The following is a 13758-nucleotide window of genomic DNA, read 5'->3' on the forward strand; positions in this document are numbered from 1 at the left end:
CTGAGGTGGCTGCAGCTACCTCCGTGTCCTGGAAGAAGGTGGAGGGCTGCATCCGAGGCACCACGTCCCTCATCTCTCACTGCCTGGGGAAGGGGGAGAACATTGCCCTCGTCCTGAGGGACCTGGGGGTGCTCCTCATCAAAGGCACAAAGGTGCAAATGAAATTCTATTATGAATTCTTGGAGATGTTGTCTGGGAAGGAGAACCTCAAAAAGGTGAGGGTTTTGTTTTCCCCACGGCCTGGGCAGCCTCACAAGGTGGCAGCAGCAACGTTTGCCCTTGGCCCAACAAGACCTCTTGGGTTGGAGCTCTTGGCCAGCCTCTTGGGGTGGCCAAGAGCTGCGGTCCTGCCGGCTCCCGCTGCCCTGGGCTCCTCCAGGACCGAGTGGAGGCCAGGCAGGGGACATTTGCCATCTGCATGCTCCTTCCACTGCAGGTCCCCCAGCTGATGGACATGGTGGTGTCCCGGCTGGAACCCGTGGCCTCCCTGACCTTCTCTGGCCGTGTCATCATCTTTCCTGAGTAAGTATGTTTGCAGCTGTGGCCGCTGCTCCGGTTCGGTAGCCTTTGCTCCTTGCACCCATGGGTGCCCAGCCATGGGGACACAGGGCAGCAACTGCTGTTGGTGTGCCCGTGCTGCGGTCATTGCTGTGAGGCAGATCTGGTGGGACAGACGAAGGAGCTCAGGCAACGTCTGCTTCCCAGAGAAATTTCTCTGTGAAGCCAAAATGCTGAAGACAGCTGCAGGAAGGCGTTCCCACCCACGAGAGGCCACCACGCTGACAGTCCCTGTCATAACCGTACTATCGCCAGCGAGCTCGGAGGCCAGCCTCCCCGAGGCACCCACCTACAACGTCTTTAAACTACAGCCACCGAGAGGCGAGGCAGCGCAGCTGCTAAAATCGAGGCCCGAGTCTCTCCCACGGCCTGGGCAGCCTCACAAGGGGGCAGCAGCAATGCCTGCCCTTCGCCCACCAAGACCTCTTGGGTTGGAGCTCTTGCCAGCCTCCTGTCTGGATTGTCCAGAGGACGAGCGCAGGGATGAGCCCGCGAGTGACCTTCGCTGACAACGTGAAACCCGCCTGCGTGAGGCGGACCCAGATAGATTTCTGGGATGGGATGAAGCACGGACGCTTGATGCCCAAAACCACTGCCAAAGGTACGGGCAAACCCGGCACCGCAGGAGTGTGGCTGACCCACATTTGGGGCTTTCCGTGGGGAGGACCCGGCTCTGCGGTCACCACCGGGGGGTCTCTGTTTGGGGCCGGAGATGTGATGGCTTTTTTCATCTGCCACCAAAACGCGGGGCTGGGGGTGCTGGGAGGGTGGCAGCCACCAGACGCAAGCGTGACCTGGTTTTCTTTGCCTTCCAGATCAAAAAGCTGTCTGGGATGCAGTGTCTGTCTACATCCAGGAGCACCTCTTGCTTCACCAGGTGGGTTGGCACCCACGTCCCCCTTGTTCCCCTCCTCAAAAGCAGGAAACCCACCCCAAAAGTCCCCACCAAGAGACCAAGAGGTATCGCACAAGTGCGGTGTTGCTTGTGGTAGGTGGTGTGGTATCTCAGGGCTGATCCCAGTCGCTGGAAGCCCCTGGATCCCCTCAGCCTGGCTCCCAACAGCGGGAAGGGCACAGCAGGACCTGAAGCACCGTCTCTGGATGAGGCCACCTCCAGCTGATCTTTAACCTTCGGCCCTTCTGTTCTCTTCCACTTGCAGGGTGTCCGTATTCCTGCCCTTGGCTCCTTTGATGTTGTCCCCAGATGGGTCAAGCTCAGGAATGAGACAATAACTTTCCTGAAGCCTGTGTTCTACCTGGCCAGGAACCTTAGAGTTTCTCACAACCTCATGGACAACAAGGAGTACCTGCCAGGTAAGAGGGTGCATGAATCCCTTGCTGCATGGATGATCCCCTCCCTGGATCTCAGATGCTTCCCAAAAAAAAAGCAAAGCGTCCCCTGCACGGAGCAGGTCCCAAACCGAAACCTTTCTGGGTGATCACTGCAATGAGCAGCACCTGGGGAACACGCGAGGAAGGGCTGCGGGTGACCGACTCCATCCCTCTTGTTTGGTTTTCCAGGCCATAAGGAGCTGGAACCCCTCAAATTTGCTGAGGTGGCTGCAGCTACCTCCGTGTCCTGGAAGAAGGTGGAGGGCTGCATCCGAGGCACCACGTCCCTCATCTCTCACTGCCTGGGGAAGGGGGAGAACATTGCCCTCGTCCTGAGGGACCTGGGGGTGCTCCTCATCAAAGGCACAAAGGTGCAAATGAAATTCTATTATGAATTCTTGGAGATGTTGTCTGGGAAGGAGAACCTCAAAAAGGTGAGGGTTTTGTTTTCCCCACGGCCTGGGCAGCCTCACAAGGTGGCAGCAGCAACGTTTGCCCTTGGCCCAACAAGACCTCTTGGGTTGGAGCTCTTGGCCAGCCTCTTGGGGTGGCCAAGAGCTGCGGTCCTGCCGGCTCCCGCTGCCCTGGGCTCCTCCAGGACCGAGTGGAGGCCAGGCAGGGGACATTTGCCATCTGCATGCTCCTTCCACTGCAGGTCCCCCAGCTGATGGACATGGTGGTGTCCCGGCTGGAACCCGTGGCCTCCCTGACCTTCTCTGGCCGTGTCATCATCTTTCCTGAGTAAGTATGTTTGCAGCTGTGGCCGCTGCTCCGGTTCGGTAGCCTTTGCTCCTTGCACCCATGGGTGCCCAGCCATGGGGACACAGGGCAGCAACTGCTGTTGGTGTGCCCGTGCTGCGGTCATTGCTGTGAGGCAGATCTGGTGGGACAGACGAAGGAGCTCAGGCAACGTCTGCTTCCCAGAGAAATTTCTCTGTGAAGCCAAAATGCTGAAGACAGCTGCAGGAAGGCGTTCCCACCCACGAGAGGCCACCACGCTGACAGTCCCTGTCATAACCGTACTATCGCCAGCGAGCTCGGAGGCCAGCCTCCCCGAGGCACCCACCTACAACGTCTTTAAACTACAGCCACCGAGAGGCGAGGCAGCGCAGCTGCTAAAATCGAGGCCCGAGTCTCTCCCACGGCCTGGGCAGCCTCACAAGGGGGCAGCAGCAATGCCTGCCCTTCGCCCACCAAGACCTCTTGGGTTGGAGCTCTTGCCAGCCTCCTGTCTGGATTGTCCAGAGGACGAGCGCAGGGATGAGCCCGCGAGTGACCTTCGCTGACAACGTGAAACCCGCCTGCGTGAGGCGGACCCAGATAGATTTCTGGGATGGGATGAAGCACGGACGCTTGATGCCCAAAACCACTGCCAAAGGTACGGGCAAACCCGGCACCGCAGGAGTGTGGCTGACCCACATTTGGGGCTTTCCGTGGGGAGGACCCGGCTCTGCGGTCACCACCGGGGGGTCTCTGTTTGGGGCCGGAGATGTGATGGCTTTTTTCATCTGCCACCAAAACGCGGGGCTGGGGGTGCTGGGAGGGTGGCAGCCACCAGACGCAAGCGTGACCTGGTTTTCTTTGCCTTCCAGATCGAAAAGCTGTCTGGGATGCAGTGTCTGTCTACATCCAGGAGCACCTCTTGCTTCACCAGGTGGGTTGGCACCCACGTCCCCCTTGTTCCCCTCCTCAAAAGCAGGAAACCCACCCCAAAAGTCCCCACCAAGAGACCAAGAGGTATCGCACAAGTGCGGTGTTGCTTGTGGTAGGTGGTGTGGTATCTCAGGGCTGATCCCAGTCGCTGGAAGCCCCTGGATCCCCTCAGCCTGGCTCCCAACAGCGGGAAGGGCACAGCAGGACCTGAAGCACCGTCTCTGGATGAGGCCACCTCCAGCTGATCTTTAACCTTCGGCCCTTCTGTTCTCTTCCACTTGCAGGGTGTCCGTATTCCTGCCCTTGGCTCCTTTGATGTTGTCCCCAGATGGGTCAAGCTCAGGAATGAGACAATAACTTTCCTGAAGCCTGTGTTCTACCTGGCCAGGAACCTTAGAGTTTCTCACAACCTCATGGACAACAAGGAGTACCTGCCAGGTAAGAGGGTGCATGAATCCCTTGCTGCATGGATGATCCCCTCCCTGGATCTCAGATGCTTCCCAAAAAAAAAGCAAAGCGTCCCCTGCACGGAGCAGGTCCCAAACCGAACCCTTTCTGGGTGATCACTGCAATGAGCAGCACCTGGGGAACACGCGAGGAAGGGCTGCGGGTGACCGACTCCATCCCTCTTGTTTGGTTTTCCAGGCCATAAGGAGCTGGAACCCCTCAAATTTGCTGAGGTGGCTGCAGCTACCTCCGTGTCCTGGAAGAAGGTGGAGGGCTGCATCCGAGGCACCACGTCCCTCATCTCTCACTGCCTGGGGAAGGGGGAGAACATTGCCCTCGTCCTGAGGGACCTGGGGGTGCTCCTCATCAAAGGCACAAAGGTGCAAATGAAATTCTATTATGAATTCTTGGAGATGTTGTCTGGGAAGGAGAACCTCAAAAAGGTGAGGGTTTTGTTTTCCCCACGGCCTGGGCAGCCTCACAAGGTGGCAGCAGCAACGTTTGCCCTTGGCCCAACAAGACCTCTTGGGTTGGAGCTCTTGGCCAGCCTCTTGGGGTGGCCAAGAGCTGCGGTCCTGCCGGCTCCCGCTGCCCTGGGCTCCTCCAGGACCGAGTGGAGGCCAGGCAGGGGACATTTGCCATCTGCATGCTCCTTCCACTGCAGGTCCCCCAGCTGATGGACATGGTGGTGTCCCGGCTGGAACCCGTGGCCTCCCTGACCTTCTCTGGCCGTGTCATCATCTTTCCTGAGTAAGTATGTTTGCAGCTGTGGCCGCTGCTCCGGTTCGGTAGCCTTTGCTCCTTGCACCCATGGGTGCCCAGCCATGGGGACACAGGGCAGCAACTGCTGTTGGTGTGCCCGTGCTGCGGTCATTGCTGTGAGGCAGATCTGGTGGGACAGACGAAGGAGCTCAGGCAACGTCTGCTTCCCAGAGAAATTTCTCTGTGAAGCCAAAATGCTGAAGACAGCTGCAGGAAGGCGTTCCCACCCACGAGAGGCCACCACGCTGACAGTCCCTGTCATAACCGTACTATCGCCAGCGAGCTCGGAGGCCAGCCTCCCCGAGGCACCCACCTACAACGTCTTTAAACTACAGCCACCGAGAGGCGAGGCAGCGCAGCTGCTAAAATCGAGGCCCGAGTCTCTCCCACGGCCTGGGCAGCCTCACAAGGGGGCAGCAGCAATGCCTGCCCTTCGCCCACCAAGACCTCTTGGGTTGGAGCTCTTGCCAGCCTCCTGTCTGGATTGTCCAGAGGACGAGCGCAGGGATGAGCCCGCGAGTGACCTTCGCTGACAACGTGAAACCCGCCTGCGTGAGGCGGACCCAGATAGATTTCTGGGATGGGATGAAGCACGGACGCTTGATGCCCAAAACCACTGCCAAAGGTACGGGCAAACCCGGCACCGCAGGAGTGTGGCTGACCCACATTTGGGGCTTTCCGTGGGGAGGACCCGGCTCTGCGGTCACCACCGGGGGGTCTCTGTTTGGGGCCGGAGATGTGATGGCTTTTTTCATCTGCCACCAAAACGCGGGGCTGGGGGTGCTGGGAGGGTGGCAGCCACCAGACGCAAGCGTGACCTGGTTTTCTTTGCCTTCCAGATCAAAAAGCTGTCTGGGATGCAGTGTCTGTCTACATCCAGGAGCACCTCTTGCTTCACCAGGTGGGTTGGCACCCACGTCCCCCTTGTTCCCCTCCTCAAAAGCAGGAAACCCACCCCAAAAGTCCCCACCAAGAGACCAAGAGGTATCGCACAAGTGCGGTGTTGCTTGTGGTAGGTGGTGTGGTATCTCAGGGCTGATCCCAGTCGCTGGAAGCCCCTGGATCCCCTCAGCCTGGCTCCCAACAGCGGGAAGGGCACAGCAGGACCTGAAGCACCGTCTCTGGATGAGGCCACCTCCAGCTGATCTTTAACCTTCGGCCCTTCTGTTCTCTTCCACTTGCAGGGTGTCCGTATTCCTGCCCTTGGCTCCTTTGATGTTGTCCCCAGATGGGTCAAGCTCAGGAATGAGACAATAACTTTCCTGAAGCCTGTGTTCTACCTGGCCAGGAACCTTAGAGTTTCTCACAACCTCATGGACAACAAGGAGTACCTGCCAGGTAAGAGGGTGCATGAATCCCTTGCTGCATGGATGATCCCCTCCCTGGATCTCAGATGCTTCCCAAAAAAAAAGCAAAGCGTCCCCTGCACGGAGCAGGTCCCAAACCGAAACCTTTCTGGGTGATCACTGCAATGAGCAGCACCTGGGGAACACGCGAGGAAGGGCTGCGGGTGACCGACTCCATCCCTCTTGTTTGGTTTTCCAGGCCATAAGGAGCTGGAACCCCTCAAATTTGCTGAGGTGGCTGCAGCTACCTCCGTGTCCTGGAAGAAGGTGGAGGGCTGCATCCGAGGCACCACGTCCCTCATCTCTCACTGCCTGGGGAAGGGGGAGAACATTGCCCTCGTCCTGAGGGACCTGGGGGTGCTCCTCATCAAAGGCACAAAGGTGCAAATGAAATTCTATTATGAATTCTTGGAGATGTTGTCTGGGAAGGAGAACCTCAAAAAGGTGAGGGTTTTGTTTTCCCCACGGCCTGGGCAGCCTCACAAGGTGGCAGCAGCAACGTTTGCCCTTGGCCCAACAAGACCTCTTGGGTTGGAGCTCTTGGCCAGCCTCTTGGGGTGGCCAAGAGCTGCGGTCCTGCCGGCTCCCGCTGCCCTGGGCTCCTCCAGGACCGAGTGGAGGCCAGGCAGGGGACATTTGCCATCTGCATGCTCCTTCCACTGCAGGTCCCCCAGCTGATGGACATGGTGGTGTCCCGGCTGGAACCCGTGGCCTCCCTGACCTTCTCTGGCCGTGTCATCATCTTTCCTGAGTAAGTATGTTTGCAGCTGTGGCCGCTGCTCCGGTTCGGTAGCCTTTGCTCCTTGCACCCATGGGTGCCCAGCCATGGGGACACAGGGCAGCAACTGCTGTTGGTGTGCCCGTGCTGCGGTCATTGCTGTGAGGCAGATCTGGTGGGACAGACGAAGGAGCTCAGGCAACGTCTGCTTCCCAGAGAAATTTCTCTGTGAAGCCAAAATGCTGAAGACAGCTGCAGGAAGGCGTTCCCACCCACGAGAGGCCACCACGCTGACAGTCCCTGTCATAACCGTACTATCGCCAGCGAGCTCGGAGGCCAGCCTCCCCGAGGCACCCACCTACAACGTCTTTAAACTACAGCCACCGAGAGGCGAGGCAGCGCAGCTGCTAAAATCGAGGCCCGAGTCTTTCTGGTCGCTGATGAAAGAACCTCAGAAGAAGGTGCTGTCAGCACACAGCACAAAGAGCCCCCAGCCGCTGCCACCGCTGTGCGAAGCGCCCGTGTCACTGCAGCCCCATCCACCAAAGGGCAGACCAGGGATCACCAGGACGGAGAGGCCCTGGCCACACTGATCAGGGCTTGCAGTGCCCTGAGGAGAGATCGTTCCTCTGGAGGTGGCCAGACAGGTATGGGATTCGAAGAACCATAGGAGCATTTAGGTTGGAAAAGACCTCTGACTGTTGATCAAGTGTTGATCGGAGTTGATCAAGTCCAACCGTGAACCTAGCACTGCCAAGTCTGCCACTAAACGATGTCTGTAAGCAGCAGATCCCCACATCTTTTGAATACCTCCAGTGATGGCGACTCAGCAACATCCCCGGGCCCCTGTTCCAATGCCCTACAAGGCTTTCAGTGAAGAAATGTTTCCTAATATCCAACCTTAACCTCCCCTGGTGCAACTTGAGGCCATTTCCTTGGCCTGTTGCTTGTTGTGTGGGAGAAGAGACCGATCCCTACCCTGCTCCAACCTCCTTTGAGGCGGTGGCAGGGAGAAGCTGTAGGTTCACATTTGAGTCACTGCTGGGTGCTGTCTCCTTGTAGGAAGGCAGAGTTTTGTGGGCAGTGGGGGCTGTTGGGAGCCCCCTCGGTGCTGGTCGATGGAATGGCTGCGTTCCCTGCAGCCGTTAGACACAAGTCCCTCCTTTTGCAGTGCTGTCCTCCCTTCTGCTGACACGCAGACACACCAGGCCACGTCTCCTGTCAGCGCGGGGAAGGCCTAACAAAGCAGGAGGCTGCTCACGGCCAGAGGGGAGAGGGTTTGTCTGCAGCTGGGTGCTGCTTTGGAGGCGTGTTGGGAAGAGAAGGGCTTTTTGGGTGGGCCTGGCAGAGCTTAGGAGCAAAACCCTGCTGCTGGCCGGGGTCTGGTGAAGGGGTAAAGAGAGGGAGGGAAATGGCGGCCCTGCCCTCGCTGTTGTGGCCTGAAGCCATGCCCGGGGTCTGCGTGGGGGCAAAGAGCTCCAAAAAGTGGCAGTGCTGACTCAGAGGCGTTTCTCTTGTTTTCCAGAGATCCATCAGTCTTTGGACCACAAGGAGCGAGATGGAGGAAAACATGAGGAATGTTTTGTGAAAGATGGCTGAGTTCTCATTTGTTCACAATGCGGTCTCACCGGTATCAGCATGAAGCTTTCCATCTGGGCTGTGGCTCTGCAATCGGCCCAAGCCGTGCTGGAAGCGGGGCCATGTCAGGGACATTCCCCTGGGACATTTTTGCTCTGCGGGATCTTTTTCATGGCCTCTCCGGGAAGGAACCCCCCTTGTTGGCAGCGGCAGACGGGGAGCAGAGACCGCCTGAGCTTCCACCCTAAGGGAGAAGGGAAGGCAGGCGAGCAAGGCAGAGCCGAGCTGAGCTGGGCCAGGGTTTCCCCTCCAGCCTGGAGGAGTTCCAGGTGCTGGTTCTTCCTCCATTTCCCCTCCTCAGGCCGTGTCCCGGCGGCCATGCCGGGGGACTCCATCTCCCAGCGAGCCGCAGGGCCGTGAGCAGGGGCACTGGTGCTGAGGGCGCCGCCCAGCCGCCATGCGGGGGGCCTGCAGAAACAGGGGAGCCTTTTGGCTCCAGTGACCGGCCTCCAGCTGGATTTAACCCCATTCACCGCGACTCTTTGGGCCCAGTTTTTAACCCAACGAAGCGTACACCCGTCCAGGCCTCGAGCAGCCATTTTCTCCAGGAGAATGCTGTGGGAAATGGGGTCAAAAGCCCTACTGAAGGCTAGGTATTTCCTAGCAGACATCTGGTGAGTTCAAGCCCCCCAGACCTCAGCGGTTTCACTGTGATAGAAGTAGCTCCGTATGCACGGCACCAGACCACTGAGCTGGCTGCGGTATTCGTGCTCATCCCAAAACCAGTCCTACCCATCACACAGCAACCCCACGTCAAGTGAGGTGGCCCAAAACAGAGAGGTATGGCAGTGTTATTGTGCCCGTAGCTATGATAATTACTCCTTGACCAGCTTAAACAATGCACGTGGAGATCCACAGAAGGACAAAGCCACCCAAAGCGCACTTCTCCACCCACCATCGCACCCTTTTGTATTAACAGGACGCGTCTTTAAGTCGTCAGAGTTTATCTGAGAAAGATCCAGGGGCCTTGAAACATCTTGAACCACAATCACAAAACACCTGGTATGGACTGGGGTGTGCCGGTGCCTTACGACCCAAGTCTCCCTGGTCAGCCGGCCGCTGGTGGCCGTGTCACAGCAGAGCGGTGGCCGTGTCACAGTGGCTCTGTGACACGGCCTGGCTGGCTGGGGTATAAAAGGGGACGTGGGCGCCTGTCCTGCACTCTGGATTGTTCAGAGGACGAGTGCAGAGATGAGCATGAACGCGACCTCTGCCAAGGCGAGGAAATCCTCCTGCATGAAGTCGACCCGGATAGCACTCTGGGACAGCATGCAGCGCAGGTGCCTGATGCCCAACGTCACCGCCAAAGGTACAGGCACCCCCAGCACCGCGGGAGTGTCGTCGTGAACCACATCTGGGGCTTTCCTTGGGCGAGACCCAGTGCTGGAGCCATCCCGGGGTGTCTCCGTTGGGGCTTTTCATCTGCCACCGAACCCCGGGTCTGGGGGTGCTGGAGCTGTGGGACCACCAGACCCAGCATGACCAGGCACCAAACCCCGGGTCTGGGGGTGCTGCTGGAGGTGTGGGGCCACCAGACACCCTGTGACCAGGTTTTCCTTTGCCTTCCAGAGCAAACAGACGTCTGGAATACGGTGGCCGGCTACGTGCTGCAGCAGCTCCTGCAATGCAAGGTGGGTCGGCGCCGCGTCCAACTTCTCTGCTTGGAGAAGTGTGGAGTCCCCACAGCCCGGGGCCGCAGACTGCAGCGACTCTTCCCCTCCCCGGAAAGTTGGAAACTCACCCCAAAAGTCCCCACCGAGGGACTGACAGGCACCACACAAGCGCGGTATCACTTGTGGTAGGTGCTGTCATTTCTCAGGGCTGATCCCAGCCATTGGAAGCCCCTGGGTCCCCTCAAGCTTCTTCTGCCTTGGCTCCAGCAGAGCATTTTCAGAAGGGCAAGGGGAGGGAGAGGACTGGGATGGGGCCACCTCCAGCTCTTCCTCCAGCCGGTCCTCACCCTTCGGCCCTTCTCTTCCACGCGCAGGGCGTCCGAATTCCCACTCTCGGCTCCTTCGACATAATCCAGAAACGGATCCAAGCTGGGGACACGGCTGTGATTTTGCAGTGGCCGGTGTTTCACCTGGCCACCAACCTGATAAACACGCACCACCTCGTGGATAGCAAGGGCAGCCTGCCAGGTAAGGCGGTGGATGAAACCTTGCTGGCTGCACGGCCGGGGCACACGGGGCATCGCCTCCGTACTCAAAAGCCGGGTCCATGGAGCCAGCCCAAAGCTGGGGCAATCTGGGTGATGGCTGCAATGAGCAGCGCGTGGGGAAGATGCGTGAAGGGCCGCTGGGTGACCGACACCATCCCCTCCGTGTGATTTTCCAGCTCATAAGAAGCTGGAGCCCCTGAGACGTGCCAAGGTGGCGGCGGACGCCTGCGTGTCCTGGCAGAAGGCCGAGAGCTGCATCCGAGGCACCATGTCCCTCATCTCCCAGTGCCTGCGGGAGGGGGAGAACATCGCCCTCGTCCTGAGGGACGTGGGGGTGCTCCTCATCGAAGGCACCGGGGTGGAGATGAAGTTCTACTATGACTTCCTCGAGATGCTGTGTGGGAAGGAGGACCTTCAGAACGCTGTTTTGAAGGTGAGGGCTTTCTTTTGGTCCGGGCAATCCAAAGGTGGTGTCTGAATGGCTCGGGCCAGGCCAAAGTGACAGTCCTGCCCGCTCTGGGGTCTTGGGATCCCCACCACCAGGGATGTCCTCACACCTCCGTGCTCCCCCCTGCAGGTCCCGCAGCTGATGGACACCGTGGTGTCCCGGCTGGCAGTCGTGGCCTCCCTGACGTCCTCTGGCCGCGTCGTCATCTTTCCCGAGTGAGTATGTTTGCCGACTTGGCTGCTCGATGCAGCTGCTCAGCTCCAGTTCGGTGCTGTTTGGCCAAAAACGGCCTCCATGGAATGTGAAAACGTGCCCATGAGTAGGCGATGATGGAGAGCAGAAAGGGCTGCTGGTGCTGAAGGGCACACCAGGGTCTTCTCCTTGCGTGCAGGTTCGACGTGGAGTTGCTGCCCAAATCATCATCCAGGAAACCCACCAAGGCCTCAGGAAAACTCCCCGGGGAGGAGAAGAAAAAGAAAGACGGGGTCTTGCCACCTCTCAGCCAAGGCAAGAAAGGTAAAGCCGCGGCCGGCTCCTTCCCGTGGCACGGGCAGCCAAATTCTGCGACCCAGTGGGCTCATGTCCTGGTGAGGGTGCTCCAATGCCCCAGCTTGACCCAAAGCTTCTGCCCGCCAGCTGGGCACAGCCTTTTGTCCTGATATCTTGGTGGCTTCCCCAAAACCGAGCCCTGGGATGGGAAGTGGCCAAGGTGCCTGTGCGTGGGTAGGGCAGGAGGATGGGGATCCGAGACCCCGTGCACCCCCCTGGGAACGATGTCAGCAGCAGCAGCACCCCACTTCTGACCACATCCGTCCTTTCCAGCCTCAGCGGGATTGCTCGACCTGCCTTTCACTGTGCGCTCGAGTATCCCCAAATACGAGATCCCACGGCTGAAGGAAACAAAAGCAGCGGAGAACGGGAAGAAGTCTGGGATCAGGTGAGGCCGGAGGCTCACAGCCGGAGCTCTACGCGGTTGTTTTCTTCCCAGCGGGGAGCCCCTCGCCCAGCCCCAAACACTCCGGGCTGGGGCTGCCCCGCAGTGCTGAAGGCAGCACCCGGAGGGGTGGGATGGGGCCAGTGCCGTGCAAGCAGGCGCACGTCTTGTGGGTGCAGGATGCGGCCCCAACGCCATCGTGTGCTCAGGCAGATTTTTTTGATGTGTTTTCAGCCAGCTGCCAGTGATCCCGGGGCTGCCTCCTGCCAAAAACCAGCCTTTGGCCAGCCAAGGCAAGCGCAAACTCACAACCAGAAGCGAAACACCAGGGACGAGCCAAGCGCAGGCAGCGACACCTCAGGGGGTCACAGGAGAGGAGCGAGGAGTGGAGCAAGTCCTCCGTGGTGGTGGACTGCCAACAATTCCAACAAAGACAAGCTACAGGAAGCTGTCTCACCCTTTGAGACCCCTGACTGTGAAGAAAGTCCCCCAAATCATCATATCATCACCATCGAGCTCCGAGGAGAGCCTGCCCCTGAGGCCCCACTATAACACCTCCCTGCTGATGCCCACCCTGGACAGTACATCCAGGACAATGGTACCCGAACCATCCAGAGCAAGGCGCCTGGGGCCGCAGAGGCCCCATGCACAGTCTGAGATCCCGGAGCTTTGGAAGCGTCACCTCAAAAAGTAAAAGCGAAAACGATTGGTGTGTGTGTCCTTGTCGGGTGCTGTCTCCTTGTAGGCAGGCAGAGTTACTGGTGGAGGTTAAACGAAGGGATGTGCACCTCCACGCACGCTCTTCCTCTTATGGAGGACGTCATGTCCAGACGCTCTGAACACAGGGGCAGCTTTCAGCAGAAATCACTGGTCAGGGCCCAAACCATTCTCTTTAGGTCACAAAACCCTATATTCAGGGCCCCAAACCCTCTCTTGAGGGCCCAAACCCTTCTCTTGAGGGCACGAACCCGTCTCTTCAGGGCCTAAACCCTTCTCTTTAGGGTCCAAACCCTTCTTTTGAGGGCCCAAACCCTTTTCTTTAGGGCCCAAACCCTTCTTTTGAGGGCCCAAACCCTTCTTTTCAGGGCCCAAACCCCTTTCTTTAGGGACCAAAACCCTTCTCTTTAGGGACCAAAACTCTCTCTTTAGGGACCAAACCCCTCTCTTTAGGGTCCAAACCCCTCTCTTGAGGGCCCAAACTCCTCTCTTGAGGGCCCAAACTCCTCTCTTTAGGGTCCAAACCCCTCTCTTGAGGGCCCAAACCCCTCACTTTAGTAACCAAACCCCTCTCTTTAGGTCCCAAACCCCTCTCTATAGGGCCCAAACCCTTCTCTTTAGGGGCTAGGCCCTCTCTTAAGGCCCCAAACCACTATCTTCAGGCACCAAAACCCCCTCTTTAGGCCCGAAACCGCTCTCTTTAGGGCCCAAACCCCTTTCTGTAGGGCCCAAACCCATTTCTTCAGGCCCCAAACCCCTTTCTTTAGGACCCAAACCCTTCACTTTAGGGCCCAAATCCCTCTCTTTAGGGCCCCAAACCCCCTCTTTAGGGCCCAAACCCCTCTCTTTAGAGCCCAACCCCCCCACTTAAGGACCCAAACCCCTCACTTCAGGGCCCAAACACTTCTCTTTGGGGCCCAAACCCCTCTCTTTACGGCCCAGACCCCTTTCTTTAGGGCCCAAACCCTTCCCTTTAGGGCCCAAACACTTCTCTTTAGGCCCCAAACTGCTCTCCTTAGGGCCCACACCTCTTTCTTTAGGACC

At 58.5% G+C, this 13758-nt stretch overlaps 1 protein-coding gene across 5 annotated transcripts; it reads left to right on the forward strand.

The window, feature by feature from the left end:
* The first annotated feature begins 7 nt into the window (after positions 1–7).
* On the forward strand, positions 8–12707 carry LOC310891332 (coiled-coil domain-containing protein 81-like). Of its 5 annotated transcripts, none has more exons than XM_083853596.1 (8): positions 8–1159; positions 1374–1435; positions 1719–9763; positions 10024–10085; positions 10442–11048; positions 11193–11278; positions 11455–12000; positions 12232–12707. In XM_083853596.1, the coding sequence occupies exons 1-3, from the start codon at positions 1042–1044 to the stop codon at positions 1995–1997; spliced, it is 459 nt and encodes a 152-aa protein (XP_083709722.1). In that variant the 5' UTR covers positions 8–1041; the 3' UTR covers positions 1998–9763; positions 10024–10085; positions 10442–11048; positions 11193–11278; positions 11455–12000; positions 12232–12707. The 5 variants fall into 5 exon arrangements, 4 of the variants coding, with proteins under 4 accessions (XP_083709722.1, XP_083709721.1, XP_083709720.1 ...); XM_083853595.1 differs by lacking the exons at positions 8–1159; positions 1374–1435 and having other exon boundaries at positions 4141–5377; positions 5592–5653; positions 5937–9763; XR_014577517.1 differs by lacking the exons at positions 8–1159; positions 1374–1435 and having other exon boundaries at positions 3530–3544; positions 3828–9763.
* The last annotated feature ends 1051 nt before the right edge of the window (positions 12708–13758 follow it).

This window comes from Anser anser, assembly GCF_964211835.1.
Source record: "Anser anser genome assembly, contig: HAP1_SCAFFOLD_329, whole genome shotgun sequence".
NCBI classification, from domain to species: Eukaryota; Metazoa; Chordata; class Aves; order Anseriformes; family Anatidae; genus Anser; species Anser anser.

Coding starts and splice junctions, on each gene's coding strand:
- LOC310891332 (XM_083853593.1), top strand. CDS start 9,646: ATGAGCATGAACGCGACCTCTGCCAAGGCGAGGAAATCCTCCTGCATG. Junction 9,764..10,023: donor GCCCAACGTCACCGCCAAAG/GTACAGGCACCC, acceptor TTTGCCTTCCAG/AGCAAACAGACGTCTGGAAT. Junction 10,086..10,441: donor AGCAGCTCCTGCAATGCAAG/GTGGGTCGGCGC, acceptor TTCCACGCGCAG/GGCGTCCGAATTCCCACTCT.